An 18,182-nucleotide genomic window follows, 5' to 3' on the forward strand; every position below is an offset into this window, starting at 1 on the left:
GCGTCCCCAGCGCACAGTAATGCAGAGCGTGTCCCCAGCGCACAGTAATGCAGAGCGTGTCCCCAGCGCACAGTAATGCAGAGCGCGAACCCAGCGCACAGTAATGCAGAGTGTGTCCCCAGCGCACAGTAATGCAGAGCGCGTCCCAGCGCACAGTAATGCAGAGCGTGTCCCCAGCGCACAGTAATGCAGAGCGTGTCCCCAGCGCACAGTAATGCAGAGCGTGTCCCCAGCGCACAGTAATGCAGAGCGTGTCCCCAGCGCACAGTAATGCAGAGCGTGTCCCCAGCGCACAGTAATGCAGAGCGTGTCCCCAGCGCACAGTAATGCAGAGCGTGTCCCCAGCGCACAGTAATGCAGAGCGTGTCCCCAGCGCACAGTAATGCAGAGCGTGTCCCCAGCGCACAGTAATGCAGAGCGCGTCCCAGCGCACAGTAATGCAGAGCGCGTCCCAGCGCACAGTAATGCAGAGCGTGTCCCCGGCGCACAGTAATGCAGAGCGCGTCCCAGCGCACAGTAATGCAGAGCGTGTTCCCAGCGCACAGTAATGCAGAGCGCGTCCCAGCGCACAGTAATGCAGAGCGCGTCCCAGCGCACAGTAATGCAGAGCGTGTCCCAGCGCACAGTAATGCAGAGCGTGTCCCTGCGCACAGAAATGCAGAGCGTGTCCCCAGCGCACAGTAATGCAGAGCGTGTCCCAGCGCACAGTAATGCAGAGCGTGTCCCAGCGCACAGTAATGCAGAGCGTGTCCCAGCGCACAGTAATGCAGAGCGTGTCCCCAGCGCACAGTAATGCAGAGCGTGTCCCTGCGCACAGTAATGCAGAGCGCGTCCCCAGCGCACAAATGCTGGACCTGTATCCACTCTCATTCTCCATACATACGTTATATATATATATATATATTACACACACAAACTGCTCTTCTGTACAGTATATACATTGCATTCTTATAAACACATTGATGAATAACCCCCATGGTCTCTCCCCTTTATAGAACCCTTATGTTGCCCCTTGCCTGCCAGTCTATGCTGAAGACCATGTCTCATATTTACCTTGCGGCGATGGAAGACATCCTACAGCCCATTGAGTTGAATGAGCTGGTAGCCTTATTATAGAAGACTGCTTAGTAAATATGGGACTATATCTCCAGTAGGAGACACACAAACAAGAACTACTAACGCAGGGTCTACATCAGGAGTGGCCAACTCCAGTCCTCAAGGGTCACCAAAAGGTCGGGGTTTCAGGACATACCTGCTTCAGCACAGATAGCTCAATCAGTCCCTGCTTCAGCACAGCTGGCTCAGTCACTGACTGAGCCAGGTGTGCTGAAGCAGGTATATCCTGAAAACCCGGCCTTGTGGTGGCCCTTGAGGACTGAAGTTGGCCACCTACATCATAAACCTCATCAGGAAAGACTAACAGACCTCAACAGCTTGAAGGAGAGAAGGGAGAAGGGAGAAGGAGAGAAGGGAGAAGGGAGAAGGAGAGAAGGGAGAAGGAGAGAAGGGAGAAGGAGAGAAGGGGGATACGATTGCTGAAACCCTTGATAGATTTGACAATGTGAAAGTACAGGGGGAAGCAGATTACAGGGAATGAGAAGCAGAAGGTCACGCTGTGGAGCTAGAGGGTGGCAGGCTCTGGGGAAAGGTGAGGAAGTCCTTGGTGGTGGATTCTTGGCGTAGCCTCTCACCAGTGGTAGTACGGACTAATACAGTAAGGGAATTCACAAATGCGTTCGATAGACATACGGCTATCCTAAATATCAAAGAAAGCCAAAGATCGCATAGAGTCTGAGGTTTTACAGCATCACATTCTAGGTTTATAGAAAGACCCCATCCCCAAAATCCCACATAAGACAGTATTTCTGCTTTGGAAGAAAATGGAGTTGGGGTCTTAATACATGAAGAGAGAGACAACAATCCATCCATCTCGTTATTATATAAGAACAGAGCTCACCTCTTCTCTCCAGCTCGCGTCTCTCCTCCTCTCTCTCCTGGCCCACGTGGTTCCTGTACTCTGCCGGGCGGGCACCTCGTTCGGGGCAGCGGGGGGTCTCCTCCTCCTCGCAGTCGTAGTCGTCCAGGATGGGAGTCTCCCGGATGGGCATACCCAGCACTGAGTTGTGCGGCTGCAGCCGGGATCCACGGAAGTCGCGGGAGGGAGGACCCAACAGCACGGAGGGGATGTAGTGGATCTCATGGGTGGCCTCAGTGCTAGCGCTCTTCTGTGGGATCCTCCGGCGCTTGTGCCAGCGCCGCTGCGCATACAGCGCCACAGAGAAGATGAGCAGCAGCAGAAGCAGCGCAATCAGTCCACCCTGCAGAGTAGAGACACGGATTAGAACAAGATCGTTTGCTGATCTCTTCCTGCCACGAAGAGCACACACTCATTTTGTGTGGGGAGATAAAGTAACTTTGCTTGAGGTCACAAGTAGAACTGACACTGGGAACCAAACCAGGTTGACCCACATCAAAGGCAAGGTTTTACGAGGAACTGGATTTAATCCTTTGATAAATCAGGTGCTGTTTTTTTCAGTATGTATATAGACTAGGGCGCAGCCCATGTACGCTTTGCACGCCAATCCCGCCCTCCACAAAATAATGATGGGTTTGACTTTTTTCTTTCTCCACCATCCCTCTCCTCTCTCTCCCTTTTCCCCCGGTCCTCTCTCCCTCCCTTCTCTCTCCACCGCATTTCATTCGTTGAATACCTTTTGTCATCATTTCTTTCGGCCTCTCTCCCCTTCTCCAGCATTCTTACTTTCTCTTCACGTCTAATGACTTCCTCTCTCTTTCTGCATCTGCTTTCTGTTTAACCTTTATAGTTATCTGATGCTCCATATCTGACACCAGGCTATGTGCATTATGATGTCACGATGAGCTATATCTCACGGAGGGGCAACCAAAACTTTTATTTATATTTACACACACACACAGCTCCTAAATATTGAACCAACAAACACAAATATAAAATTTAACAACACACCTCCACCTAGACACACACCGTATCATGCACACAATCTGTCCTACACACACACAAATCCTAGACACACATCTCCTACTAACACACTACATTACTGCTCTCATACACACACAATTCCTGGACACACACACACCTCCTACTCACACACCCTACCACACAAACCTCCTACTCACACACCCTACCACACAAATCTCCTACTAACACACCCCTCCAGATGGCGATATGTTTAATGGTAGACATCAAGGGATTAACATTGCAGGCTATGTGTGTATCACACGCATGCACACGTCTGAGCACACGCGAGCTGCGCAGGGAGCCATGTTAGGGGGTAGCTGGATCCTCTCTCTGACCACGCTTGGCATATGCGGCCGGTGGCTGGCTGTGCACATGGCCATATGTGAGGTTTGGGGACCGGCTCCGGAGTTGGCAGGATAAGAGAGACAGATGTCAGAGGCGGTGAGAGGAGGACAGAGCGAGGGCACAGGAGACAGCAGAGAGAGGACACAGAGGATGGGGCAGCGGTAGCTCCGTGCGGGGAGATGCTGCAGCACAGGACCGCTACTTTGTTTAGTTTTTTTCTTACAATGGGTTAAACCAGTATCAAAGTGTGTTTGTACTCGGGTGTAGGTAAAGCCAGTACATTCTTATTTACCAACGCAGGGTCCAATAACCTATTTCCAAACCCACAGTACTAGTATTATTTTATTTCCAAAGATCTGTTACTATCTTATATACAAACCCATACTACCCTCATTTTGGATTTAGAACCCCAGAGTACCCCTCCTATTGTATTTAGAGCCACGGAGTACCCCTTATTTTGTATTTAGAGCCACAGAGTACCCCTCTTTTTGTATTTAGAGCCACGGAGTACCCCTCATTTTGTATTTAGAACCCCGGAGTACGCCTCCTATTGTATTTAGAGCCACGGAGTACCCCTTATTTTGTATTTAGAGCCACGGAGTACCCCTCTTTTTGTATTTAGAGCCACGGAGTACCCCTTATTTTGTATTTAGAACCCCAGAGTACCCCTCCTTTTGTATTTTGAACCCCAGAGTACCCCTCCTTTTGTATTTGGAACCCCGGAGTACCCCTCCTTTTGTATTTAGAACCCCAGAGTACCCCTCATTTTGTATTTAGAACCCCAGAGTACCCCTCCTTTTGTATTTGGAACCCCAGAGTACCCCTCCTTTTGTATTTGGAACCCCGGAGTACCCCTCCTTTTGTATTTGGAACCCCGGAGTACCCCTCCTTTTGTATTTGGAACCCCGGAGTACCCCTCCTTTTGTATGTAGAACCCCGGAGTACCCCTCCTTTTGTATTTAGAACTCTGGAGTACCCCTCCTTTTGTATTTGGAACCCCGGAGTACCCCTCCTTTTGTATTTTGAACCCCGGAGTACCCCTCCTTTTGTATTTGGAACCCCGGAGTACCCCTCATTTTGTATTTAGAACCCCGGAGTACCCCTCCTTTTGTATTTGGAACCCCGGAGTACCCCTCCTTTTGTATGTAGAACCCCAGAGTACCCCTCCTTTTGTATTTAGAACCCCGGAGTACCCCTCCTTTTGTATTTGGAACCCCGGAGTACCCCTCCTTTTGTATTTTGAACCCCGGAGTACCCCTCCTTTTGTATTTTGAACCCCGGAGTACCCCTCCTTTTGTATTTAGAACCCCAGAGTACCCCTCCTTTTGTATTTAGAACCCCAGAGTACCCCTCATTTTGTATTTAGAACCCCAGAGTACCCCTCCTTTTGTATTTGGAACCCCAGAGTACCCCTCCTTTTGTATTTGGAACCCCGGAGTACCCCTCCTTTTGTATTTGGAACCCCGGAGTACCCCTCCTTTTGTATTTGGAACCCCGGAGTACCCCTCCTTTTGTATGTAGAACCCCGGAGTACCCCTCCTTTTGTATTTAGAACTCTGGAGTACCCCTCCTTTTGTATTTGGAACCCCGGAGTACCCCTCCTTTTGTATTTTGAACCCCGGAGTACCCCTCCTTTTGTATTTGGAACCCCGGAGTACCCCTCCTTTTGTATTTTGAACCCCGGAGTACCCCTCCTTTTGTATTTGGAACCCCGGAGTACCCCTCATTTTGTATTTAGAACCCCGGAGTACCCCTCCTTTTGTATTTGGAACCCCGGAGTACCCCTCCTTTTGTATGTAGAACCCCAGAGTACCCCTCCTTTTGTATTTGGAACCCCGGAGTACCCCTCCTTTTGTATTTTGAACCCCGGAGTACCCCTCCTTTTGTATTTTGAACCCCGGAGTATCCCTCCTTTTGTATTTAGAACCCCGGAGTACCCCTCCTTTTGTATTTAGAACCCCAGAGTACCCCTCCTTTTGTATTTGGAACCCCGGAGTAACCCTTATTTTGTATTTAGAACCCCAGAGTACCCCTCATTTTGTATTTAGAACCCCGGAGTACCCATCCTTTTGTATTTAGAACCCCGGAGTACCCCTCCTTTTGTATTTAGAACCCCGGAGTATCCCTCCTTTTGTATTTAGAACCCCGGAGTACCCCTCCTTTTGTATTTGGAACCCCGGAGTACCCCTCCTTTTGTATTTGGAACCCCGGAGTACCCCTCCTTTTGTATTTAGAACCCCGGAGTACCCCTCCTTTTGTATTTAGAACACCAGAGTACCCCTCCTTTTGTATTTGGAACCCCAGAGTACCCCTCCTTTTGTATTTAGAACCCCGGAGTACCCCTCCTTTTGTATTTAGAACCCCCGAGTACCTCTAGTTGTTTCCGCCTTACAGATTACAGCTACTTTTTTTAAATGTATTTTAAAAATGTACGTTTTATCTTCTCCATTAAGAAACGCGCACACATGCTGCAGTGCGTTGCCTGCTGCTCTGGGTGGAAAGGGGTTAAAAGAACATCGATTTCCCTCCCACGATGAAGAGACGAATTTAGTCGACGTGCCGGAAAGTGTATTTGGCTTTTTTTAAGCTCGCAGCTGGAGCGGGGAGCGAAACACTTGTAAATTCGGTGATACAGCTACAGAACGGAATATAAGCACCCTTCACCGGCACGTTCATACTCTCAATCCCATCCTGATAAGACCGTGGCACGGTGCCACATTCGGCGTGAGAGAGATCTGCCGTCGCGGCGGACACAGGTGCTGATAAGACTAACGAGGTTTGGGAGAAGTCGGGGCCAAAAATATAAGTCTATTACACGGACGAAGCCGGATTCAATTGCAGTGAAATGAAATTACGTCGGGGGCCAATCACAGCCCTCGCGCTCTCTCCTCGGCAGACGGAGGCAAGTTCTGGAATGCAAGACTCCCTGAGGTCCCCTCTCCAGCTCGGGCAACGGGCCGCAGCAAGAGGATGCGGGGGGCAGAAGGGAGAAATCCGGAGAAGGGACACCACACATATATAGTACACAGCCCTTTTCTGTAGGGTGTGATCAGCGCAGATGGCATGCTAGAGCAGGAAAAGCACCGTTACAGTCACGGGCCATTGTAGACATACACACATATATAATACACAGACACCCCACCTTCCTGTATCAAACACAACCACTAGACACACAGACACACACCTAAACACACAAACATCTCTGAAACAATAAAAAGTAACAATAAACTATATTATTTCAAGGAGACTACTTACATTATGACACAAACTATAATCTATGCACACACAACTCAACACACATACAAATTATACTCATCATAAACCAATACACACACCACTAATCTTAAACACTGAACAGATATTCAACCACATTGGCTCTAACCCATACACACACCACACACACACACCACACACACACACACACACACACACACAACAAACCCTCGTCATACCGCACAAACACACTCGGGTATATGTAACAACGTAGAGAAGTGTGTTTAGACGCACAGCTCCATGTTTTGGAGCAGAGCTGCGTATGTGTAATAGATGTTTCTTATATCTGAGGCAGAATGTTAGCTTTACGCCAATTCAGATATGTTGGTAAACAAAAAAAGGCAAAGAGTCAGAGACGCAGAATGTGATACAACTAACTCATTACAGTATAACCTGTGCTCCATGTAACTCCCCTAACTCCTCCTACTGACTCTCCCCAAGGTGCAAGCTGGGGCAGAGACGCAGAATGTGATACATCTCATTATAATCTGTGCCCCATGTAACTCCCCCCCAACTCCTCCTACTGACTCTCCCCAAGGTGCATGCTGGGACAGAGACGCAGAATGTGATACATCTCATTATAATCTGTGCACCATGTAACTCCCCCCAACTCCTCCTACTGACTCTCCCCAAGGTGCAAGCTGGGGCAGAGACGCAGAATGTGATACATCTCATTATAATCTGTGCCCCATGTAACTCCCCCCCAACTCCTCCTACTGACTCTCCCCAAGGTGCATGCTGGGACAGAGACGCAGAATGTGATACATCTCATTATAATCTGTGCACCATGTAACTCCTCCCAACTCCTCCTACTGACTCTCCCCAAGGTGCAAGCTGGGATAGAGACGCAGAATGTGATACATCTCATTATAATCTGTGCACCATGTAACTCCTCCCAACTCCTCCTACTGACTCTCCCCAAGGTGCATGCTGGGACAGAGACGCAGAATGTGATACATCTCATTATAATCTGTGCACCATGTAACTCCCCCCAACTCCTCCTACTGACTCTCCCCAAGGTGCAAGCTGGGACAGAGACGCAGAATGTGATACATCTCATTATAATCTGTGCACCATGTAACTCCCCCCAACTCCTCCTACTGACTCTCCCCAAGGTGCATGCTGGGACAGAGACGCAGAATGTGATACATCTCATTCTAATCTGTGCACCATGTAACTCCTCCCCAACTCCTCCTACTGACTCCCCAAGGCGCATGCTGGGGCAGAGACGCAGAATGTGATACATCTCATTATAATCTGTGCTCCATGTAACTCCCCCAACTCTTCCTACTAACTCTCCCAAGGTGCATGCTGGGGCAGAGACGCAGAATGTGATACATCTCCTAATCTTTGCCCCATGTAACTCCTCCCCAACTCCTCCTACTGACTCTCCCCAAGGTGCAAGCTGGGGCAGAGACGCAGAATGTGATACATCTCATAATCTGTGCACCATGTAACTCCCCCAACTCCTCCTACTGACTCTCCCCAAGGTGCAAGCTGGGGCAGAGACGCAGAATGTGACACATCTCATTATAACCTGTGCCCCATGTAACTCCTCCAACTCCTCCTACTGACTCTCTCCAAGGTGCAAGCTTGTGGCTGAGACGCAGAATGTGATACATCTCATTATAATCTGTGCACCATGTAACTCCCCCAACTCTTCCTACTGACTCTCCCCAAGGTGCAAGCTTGTGGCTGAGACGCAGAATGTGATACATCTCATTCTAATCTGTGCACCATGTAACTCCCCCCAACCCTGAGGAAGGTTCTGTTTGGGTACCGAAACGTTGGTTAGAGTGTCTGTATTTCTTCAATACATCGTTTGAAATTTACCCCTTGTGTGCTGTCTCTCCTTGCTGGACTCCAATCTGGTAACTACTACTATTATTGTTTTATATGGGACAAGCATCAGGATTTCACGAAATATGTGTCTGCCAGCTGCTGTGTTACACATATATACATACATACACACACACACACACACACACACACACACACACACACACACACACACACACACACACACACACACCAGTGCTCAGTCTCTCAGACCTGGTCAGGGTGCTGGGTCGGTGTAGGTTGGGCGTGGATATGTTGATAGAATAAAGATGGACACCAGGAACTTTTATATTGCAAACAAGAGCTTTATTCACAGCCATTGATAATTCTCACCATACAAAAACATACTTTATTTCAGTCATTAACTGGTGGCAAATAATGATTACTCGGCTTCTTCCCCTGGTATCTCACTCTCCTACGCTGGGGAGGTACTTATGCTTGTTCCACTTATAGTTAAATTGGCAACCATCCCATCTCAAGTTGGCCTACGTTGAGAATACACTCTGTCCACGCGGGTCAGTATCCCGTCACTCTTTGTACTGCATACCTTGTCCATGCATATTGGATTGGGTGTTTACTTAAGACCTTCCGGTGAGGCCGATCCAATTATGCTCCGGAGTTACTACTCTGAGAACTCATACATATTAAGCACATGCTCACTCCTCATCCCGACCGAGAACAACCTTGGGCCATTACTATCGGCTCTAACTAAATAGGGCACGTTCCTTAAGTGAAAACAATAAATCATGACTGAACATCTTTAATATACAAAAACTATACACTTAAACATATTTACATAGACTCACGGTGAGGCCCTCTGCAGAACTCCAAGGAACTGGTTTCTAGAACATTGGGTGAAGATATATATACCCTCCTATCTCACTATAGGTTCCAAGACATACAAAGGAGTGGCTATCCCTTCTTAATAGTCACCCTGCATCACATGATGGGGAGCAACCTGAGTATGCTCACGGTTAACCCATTAAGGCTGTTAACCCTTTATGCTATCTAGTCACCAAAGGGGGGGATAGCCTTATATAGCACCAGCTCATTCAGTGGTGCAGTACAACAGACGTAAAGGAGTACCTGCTCAGAGAAGCTTCATGTTAGGAATCTGATTTCTCAGCGCCGTCCGTGCAACACACAGACTACCCTCAGTGAGACTCAGGGCGCGCAGCGCAACCTCCGCTTACCTGCCTCCACGGGCCGCCAGCTCCGTCGCCACAGGGCCCCTCCCCTCTGCGGCCTCACCGCTCCTCCTCAGTGGCAGGCGCGGGTCCTCCGTCCCACACGCACACGTCTGTCTTCCTCCAACGCTGGTCGCGTGCACATGCAGCTTACAGAGCGCACGCCCAGCATCCACTCTTCTACTTACACTCCCGCTATGAGGCTCCGCCCCCGTACACCGCACGGGTGTAATCAGAGTGCTACCAGTGCTCACCTGGGTTGTATCAGCCACACCTATCCAGAGAGGCTCCCTGCAGTCCTCTTGACCCGCCTCCATCCCTGATTGGTCAGCCCAGCCTTACCTAGCATCTCTGAGCCCTCACTCATCGCTCGACATAGTCTCTGTATGGAAGTGTTTGGTGTACTCTAGGTTACTACAGGTTTTGACACGGCTTGTACAACTACTCCCGTTGGCTCTCGACTTCGGCTCTCCTTGGACTACGTAGTCTCTGGCATCCCACGATCACAACTTGGACTTCAACCTTCCTCATCTCTCCGCTCCTTGACCTCGGCAAGGCAATCACTATTCTTCTTCTATACCGGTAAGAATTGTCTACGTTACTTATACCTGGCCTGGCAACACTAACACCACACTCCGGACGCGCTCCCTTTGCTGCGGGTGCGTGTATCCCTACTTCCCCCTTCGGCACAGGGGACGGGTCTGATCTGCGGGCAGCACCGGCGTAACACTTCCAAGATCATTGGTTACCCCCTCCTCCCCGGAAGAAGACTCCTTGCTCAAAATGCAGTGACCTATTGCCTTGGCTGCCGACACAGAGCAATCCCTGTTGATCTGTTTGCACAGAGTCTGCGACCTGTTCGTCACGGTCAATGACCACGGGAAGGGGAGGATTAGAGGGGACTGGCAGTGCCACGCTGTCTCATTTCCGAACTGATTATTCCTGCTCCGTCATATTCCTGCTCGGGAATGGAATTAACCCAACTGCAGGAGGATTTGTCAGTTTCTGTTCAGCAGTGATAAGAACATGGAAGCATTAATCCCGAGAACTGAGCGCGCATATCATGGGCAGTAATGGGCTTCTCGTCACAAGCGGTGGGGAGGGGTAGCACGCCTAGGGGAGTGGACAGGGTTCCCTGCTGAGACGATAATACATGCAAAGTCACGGCCACGGGGAGAAGCCCAGGAGACCGAGAAAATAACCAAGTGCGGTACAAAGAATGGAGAGCAGACACATTCAAGTCACTGGGACTTCTCTAATCTGGAGTCAGTGTAACTTCTGGCATCAGCAGTCACAGAGGGGCACAGTGTACAAATGCAGTCAAACTGAGACTCAACCACTTATCCTACAGATGTAGTGTCTTCGGTGCTGCGGTGATCATCACGGCACCGGAAGATTAACGCTGCGGGGGGTACCATTAGGAAGCATGGACCCACACAGCGCAATTGCGGCAGACACTGTCTCTGGCGCCGAAGACAGCGAGTCTTGATATCTCTATGTAGGGAAAATAACTATTGCCATGGTTAGGAGTACAGCCCATGTTAACTAGGCAGAGCTACCCCACAAAACACCTGCCACCGTGGCTTCATAAATATACCACTTCACAGGCCATTCAAGTTTGTAGGTCCTAAGGGGTCTCTTGTGACAGGTGTACCAGGGGGTGACACAGCACAGTAAATATGGCCCTTTGTGTAAGGTGTCCTCCAGCATGGAAGGTATCTTACTGAGTAACACTGCTAGTAAACCTGACCCTATATTTTCTTACGTAAGATGGCACTTCTCCATATTAAATACCACTTCAGGTATTACAGTAGGCAGACGTTACCGCTCCCGTTAACGCATTGCACTGCGTTCCCACGTCAGAGATATTCAAGGAATGGTAACGCGTACATCCTGCGTTACTTGCATTACCGGAAGTAACCCCAAATCATGCCAAAAAAGAAATAAAAGGCAATGTCTGTGCCTGGGGCGGACCATTCCAGTCCTCAAGGGCCACAAACAGGCCAGGTTTTAAGGATATCCCTACTTCAGCACTCATGGCTCAATCAGTGGCTCAGTCATAATGGCTGAGCCACTGATTGAGCCACCTGTGCTGAAGCAGGGATATCCCCACTACCTGGCCTGTAGGTGGCCCTTGGGGACTGGAGCTGGCCGCCCCTGGTCTGTGTGATAATCTTCATTGCGTCACTTTAATGCGTGTTTGTGCTGGTCCGCGAGAAGATGAGGGATTTATGGAGCAGGTGGGAGAAGTTAAGGGCGATGTTACATCTCCATGTTACCGATATGTTACAGCAGCAGTCCGGCTTTATTTTTGTAGTGTTCTAGGTTTGAAGCAGGGGGTCCCCGGAGCTGAACGATATTCATCTCGGTGCTGGCCAAGGATTCACACCTCGGTAAGGGGTTCCGGTATCTCTGTGTAGGCAGCAGCTCCAACAGGGCTTAGTGGGGCTATTCAAATGGGGGCTATTCAAATGACGGTGGCCAACAGGAAGTTCCCTTGAGCCTATTGTCCTCTATGACCGGGACATTTAAATCTGCAGAGATTTACAGGCATCCCCTAAGGAGGTACAGTAAGTATCTCGGGAAGCAGGGGGTCCCCGGAGCTGAAAGTAACACAGTTTAGCTCCGGAGACCCCCTGCTTCAATCCTGTAACTGTAAAAAAAAATTCAACGGAAAGTAGGACTGCCGCTTTCTAGTACTTTTCTTGAATATATTCGGCGTTGCTCTTCTCAGTCACCTTAAAGATGGAGCAGTGGTACTGTAAGTGTGTTCCACATGTCACAGCCAGAAAAATACTCTTCATAAATATGCTGCAATTCAGAAGACAAAATGCAATGTTTTTTTTACACACATTTCTATGCAGAACCAGTTTCACAGAGCGCTTGATGTCAGAGATCACCTGGTTTATCGGAGCAGTTAGGGGAGGAGTTATAGGGAGCGGTTATAGGAGCAGTTAGGGGAGGAGTTATAGGGAGCGGTTATAGGAGCAGTTAGGGGAGGAGTTATAGGGAGCGGTTATAGGAGCAGTTAGGGGAGGAGTTATAGGGAGCGGTTATAGGAGCAGTTAGGGGAGGAGTTATAGGGAGCGGTTATAGGAGCAGTTAGGGGAGGAGTTATAGGAGCAGTTACAGGAGGAGTTATAGGGAGCGGTTATAGAATCAGTTAGGGGGGGTGGGATTATCACGGGAGACCAGGACTCTTTCACGGGATCAAGCACCAGACCGGATACAAATCCAATAAAAGGCATTTATTCTGTCCGGAGCCAGCATAATATCACTTAATAGAGCTATCGTCACTCAAAACAGGGGGATTCCTAGTAGTCCTTTGGGACTCCTCACAGTCCCACAGCGCAAAAGCACTTTCAAATGTCCCGCTCAAATCAGCTGCCAGCCTGGTTGAGGTGTCTCTGGCACCGCCTCAGAGCACACACCGCTTAATCCGTCTCCACGCAGCTCTGATCGTCTCTCTCTTTCATAGTTTCCCGTCTCCATAGGAAAGCATGGAGGATGGACCCCCAACCAATCACAGCGCGGATGCTGCACGGGGACCAATCAGGACGCATGGGCTTGCCTGCTTTGGCAAATCAGGGCTGGAGGCCAGACAGAGGACGGGAAACAGGGAGGGAAATACAAACGGGCCAATCAGAGCAGCGCCTACCAAGCACTCGGCCGTCTGGATGTCTCCTGTCAAATTCTCCGCTGTCTGGGCGTGTGGCCCCCAGGCCCGATTCCAGCCCCCTGGCCCGATCTCTGCCACCGGCCACGCTGCTTTTCTTCCCCACACCTCTTCTCCCCCTTCCAGTACTAGTCCGTTCTCTGGCTAGGCTTTATATATTTGGCACAATCGTATTGTTATAGTGTAACACAGCATTGTACATGTATTACATGTTTACACTTACATTCATACATCAGGTTTTTGGCCCGATGAGCCACAGAATAGATCTACAGTAGGGTGACCATTTTTTCCCAGTGAAAAATTGGGACAACGGTCATGTGTGTGCGAATGGTCATAGCTGACCATGCATGCACGAATGACCCACACCGATTGCACATGCGTGGCTGACGAGACCTGATTGCACATGCGCAGCCGGCAGGAGGCAATCACGCATGGTCCGTGTCAGCTCATGGCGGCAGCACATCCGCAATCGGTGTGGGCCATTCACGCATGCGTGGCCATAAGGACCGATCGCGCAGCAACAGCTATTGCCAGCTGTGCATGCGCGATCGGCACGAAAAAACGGGACGTTTTGGCACTTTTTTTTTTTTTAAGTCATCGGGACACCGGTACACAATGCCAAAAACCGGGACAATCCAGGGGGAAAAAAAACAGAATGTCTGGTCACCCCAATCTACAGGGAAATCCTGTACATCCAGACGGATTGGGGAAATGGCTGGGCTTAACCTTTATTATAAGTGCCTCATTGCCCATACCATAACAGAGGTTATAGGGGGTGGTTATAGGAGCAGAGAGGGGACGCGTTGGCTAGAGGGGGACGCATTGGGACAATATAAGAATAGGACATATCACAGTTTGCGTCTATAACGCTCTCTGCGCCAGTTAAATCCTCCAGGTCTGAGGCGGCGATAACCTCTGTGCTGAGAGATCAGCTTCAGCTCGCAGAGACTCAGATAACACGTCTTGTACGTCTGACGCAAGAGAAAACTGCGTCATCTTTATTCAGAGCCCCACAATGCTTTGCGTTCCATTTAATGGGTTAAACACAGCATCGCTCCGGCTCTCATCTTGCACTGGAGAATATAGCAGACAATTGGACAAAGCTGGGAAAAAAAGCTTGGAAAAGAATTCTTCACTTCTCACTTCTCCCTCATGAAATGAAGGCGTTGTACAGAAAAAGCCGCGCAATGTGAGCACGAGGGGAGAGGTGGGGCTGACGCTGCGATCATTTGCACAGCAGAGACAGAATGTGTCCTCTCTAGCACTGGGACTCATTAAACTGCCATAGTGACAATTTGGGCACTATTGCACAGAGACTCCCATTTACTATTTGTGTACATATACACACACACACACACACACGTTAGTGTATATATATATATATATGTATATTATATATATATACTGTAAATATTCCTGTATATTCATTTGCATGTCTTAGACAGGTCTGCAACCCTGTCTTTCACCATTATCGCCCAGCACACAGCACTTCCACTGCAGCAAGGGATTCTGGGAAATGACATGCAAATGAGCACACAGTGCTCATGTAATGTGTTCATGTAATGTGAGCTTGAGATAAAAGGTGGCACTGTGTGCTCATTTGCATGTCAAAAATGGAGCTGGGGAGGTCAGAAACGGAGCTGGGGGGGTAAAAAACAGAGCTGGAGGGGTAAAAAACAGAGCTGGAGGGGTCACAAATGGAGCTGGGGGTGCAAATACTCACACGTCTCAGTTAAGCCCCCAACCCCCCCCCCCCCCCCCCCGCAGCAGCAACAGCCGCCACCACCACCACCAGGGAGCATTTCCTCACCTCAGGCAGCAGCAGCAGTGTGACCGGGGGTTGGGGACCCCTGAGTTAGAGCGCACCGGCCAATGAGAGCCGTGGGGGGGCGGGAGACACACCGGCCAATGAGAGCCGTGGGGGGGCGGGAGACATACCGGCCAATGAGAGCCGTGGGAGGGCGGGCAGACCGACGGACCAATCAAATGGTCTAGACACTCACAACCAAGATTTTCAGTTATATATATATATAGATAGATAGATAGATAGATAGATATACACACACACACACACGTTTGTGTGTACTTGTGTAGAAGTGTGTATATGTGTCTACATCTGCCTCTTATGTAACCCTGCATCTATGCATCTATCCTCTCTCCTCTATCTCTCCACTTCTCCCTCTATCTGTATCTCACGCTTCAATCATCCTCCCTTTTGTCTTTTATCGCTCCACTTTCTCCCTGTATTGCTTTCCCTTCTCTTCTATCTTTCCCTCCCTATCCTTTTGTATCCCTAGATCTCCCCCCCCCCCCCATCTCTTCTCTGTCGCCTCTCTCACTGTATCGCCCCTCTCTCACTGTCTGTCTGCCCTCTCTCTCCGCTCTCCCCCTCCATCAGAGTGGGGGAGTATCTTTGCCTGAGGGAAGCAGGCACGTGCTCTCCAGGTTCCCGGAATAATAACTGATGCACACAGAGGAAGGACACAGGGTTTGGGTTTGGAGGTTCTGTGTGTGTGCGAGGCTCAGAGCTGTGATAATAACTGATGCTCACAGAGGAAGGACACAGGGTTTGGGTTTGGAGGTTCTGTGTGTGTGCGAGGCTCAGAGCTGTGATAATAACTGATGCTCACAGAGGAAGGACACAGGGTTTGGGTTTGGAGGTTCTGTGTGTGTGCGAGGCTCAGAGCTGTGATAATAACTGATGCACACAGAGGAAGGACACAGGGTTTGGGTTTGAAGGTTCTGTGTGTGTGCGAGGCTCAGAGCTGTGATAATAACTGATGCTCACAGAGGAAGGACACAGGGTTTGGGTTTGGAGGTTCTGTGTGTGTGCGAGGCTCAGAGCTGTGATAATAACTGATGCTCACAGAGGAAGGACACAGGGTTTGGGTTTGGAGGTTCTGTGTGTGTGCGAGGCTCAGAGCTGTGATAATAACTGATGCTCACAGAGGAAGGACACAGGGTTTGGGTTTGGAGGTTCTGTGTGTGTGCGAGGCTCAGAGCTGTGATAATAACTGATGCTCACAGAGGAAGGACACAGGGTTTGGGTTTGGAGGTTCTGTGTGTGTGCGAGGCTCAGAGCTGTGATAATAACTGATGCACACAGAGGAAGGACACAGGGTTTGGGTTTGGAGGTTCTGTGTGTGTGCGAGGCTCAGAGCTGTGATAATAACTGATGCACACAGAGGAAGGACACAGGGTTTGGGTTTGGAGGTTCTGTGTGTGTGCGAGGCTCAGAGCTGTGATAATAACTGATGCTCACAGAGGAAGGACACAGGGTTTGGGTTTGGAGGTTCTGTGTGTGTGCGAGGCTCAGAGCTGTGATAATAACTGATGCACACAGAGGAAGGACACAGGGTTTGGGTTTGGAGGTTCTGTGTGTGTGCGAGGCTCAGAGCTGTGATAATAACTGATGCACACAGAGGAAGGACACAGGGTTTGGGTTTGGAGGTTCTGTGTGTGTGCGAGGCTCAGAGCTGTGATAATAACTGATGCTCACAGAGGAAGGACACAGGGTTTGGGTTTGGAGGTTCTGTGTGTGTGCGAGGCTCAGAGCTGTGATAATAACTGATGCTCACAGAGGAAGGACACAGGGTTTGGGTTTGGAGGTTCTGTGTGTGTGCGAGGCTCAGAGCTGTGATAATAACTGATGCACACAGAGGAAGGACACAGGGTTTGGGTTTGGAGGTTCTGTGTGTGTGCGAGGCTCAGAGCTGTGATAATAACTGATGCTCACAGAGGAAGGACACAGGGTTTGGGTTTGGAGGTTCTGTGTGTGTGCGAGGCTCAGAGCTGTGATAATAACTGATGCTCACAGAGGAAGGACACAGGGTTTGGGTTTGGAGGTTCTGTGTGTGTGCGAGGCTCAGAGCTGTGATAATAACTGATGCACACAGAGGAAGGACACAGGGTTTGGGTTTGGAGGTTCTGTGTGTGTGCGAGGCTCAGAGCTGTGATAATAACTGATGCTCACAGAGGAAGGACACAGGGTTTGGGTTTGGAGGTTCTGTGTGTGTGCGAGGCTCAGAGCTGTGATAATAACTGATGCTCACAGAGGAAGGACACAGGGTTTGGGTTTGGAGGTTCTGTGTGTGTGCGAGGCTCAGAGCTGTGATAATAACTGATGCTCACAGAGGAAGGACACAGGGTTTGGGTTTGGAGGTTCTGTGTGTGTGCGAGGCTCAGAGCTGTGATAATAACTGATGCACACAGAGGAAGGACACAGGGTTTGGGTTTGGAGGTTCTGTGTGTGTGCGAGGCTCAGAGCTGTGATAATAACTGATGCACACAGAGGAAGGACACAGGGTTTGGGTTTGGAGGTTCTGTGTGTGTGCGAGGCTCAGAGCTGTGATAATAACTGATGCTCACAGAGGAAGGACACAGGGTTTGGGTTTGGAGGTTCTGTGTGTGTGCGAGGCTCAGAGCTGTGATAATAACTGATGCTCACAGAGGAAGGACACAGGGTTTGGGTTTGGAGGTTCTGTGTGTGTGCGAGGCTCAGAGCTGTGATAATAACTGATGCACACAGAGGAAGGACACAGGGTTTGGGTTTGGAGGTTCTGTGTGTGTGCGAGGCTCAGAGCTGTGATAATAACTGATGCTCACAGAGGAAGGACACAGGGTTTGGGTTTGGAGGTTCTGTGTGTGTGCGAGGCTCAGAGCTGTGATAATAACTGATGCTCACAGAGGAAGGACACAGGGTTTGGGTTTGGAGGTTCTGTGTGTGTGCGAGGCTCAGAGCTGTGATAATAACTGATGCACACAGAGGAAGGACACAGGGTTTGGGTTTGGAGGTTCTGTGTGTGTGCGAGGCTCAGAGCTGTGATAATAACTGATGCTCACAGAGGAAGGACACAGGGTTTGG

The 18,182-nt window shown here is 49.7% G+C and overlaps 1 protein-coding gene across 1 annotated transcript in view; it reads right to left on the reverse strand.

Annotated features, from left to right (window-relative positions):
- The window catches only part of ASTN2 (astrotactin 2), a 440,720-nt gene that overhangs the window by 395,144 nt on the left and 27,394 nt on the right, over positions 1-18,182 (reverse strand). The window contains 1 exon segment of the mRNA XM_075579436.1: positions 1,958-2,318. Coding sequence (XP_075435551.1) covers positions 1,958-2,318 — 361 coding nt within the window.

This window comes from Ascaphus truei, chromosome 21, assembly GCF_040206685.1.
Source record: "Ascaphus truei isolate aAscTru1 chromosome 21, aAscTru1.hap1, whole genome shotgun sequence".
Classification (NCBI taxonomy): Eukaryota; Metazoa; Chordata; class Amphibia; order Anura; family Ascaphidae; genus Ascaphus; species Ascaphus truei.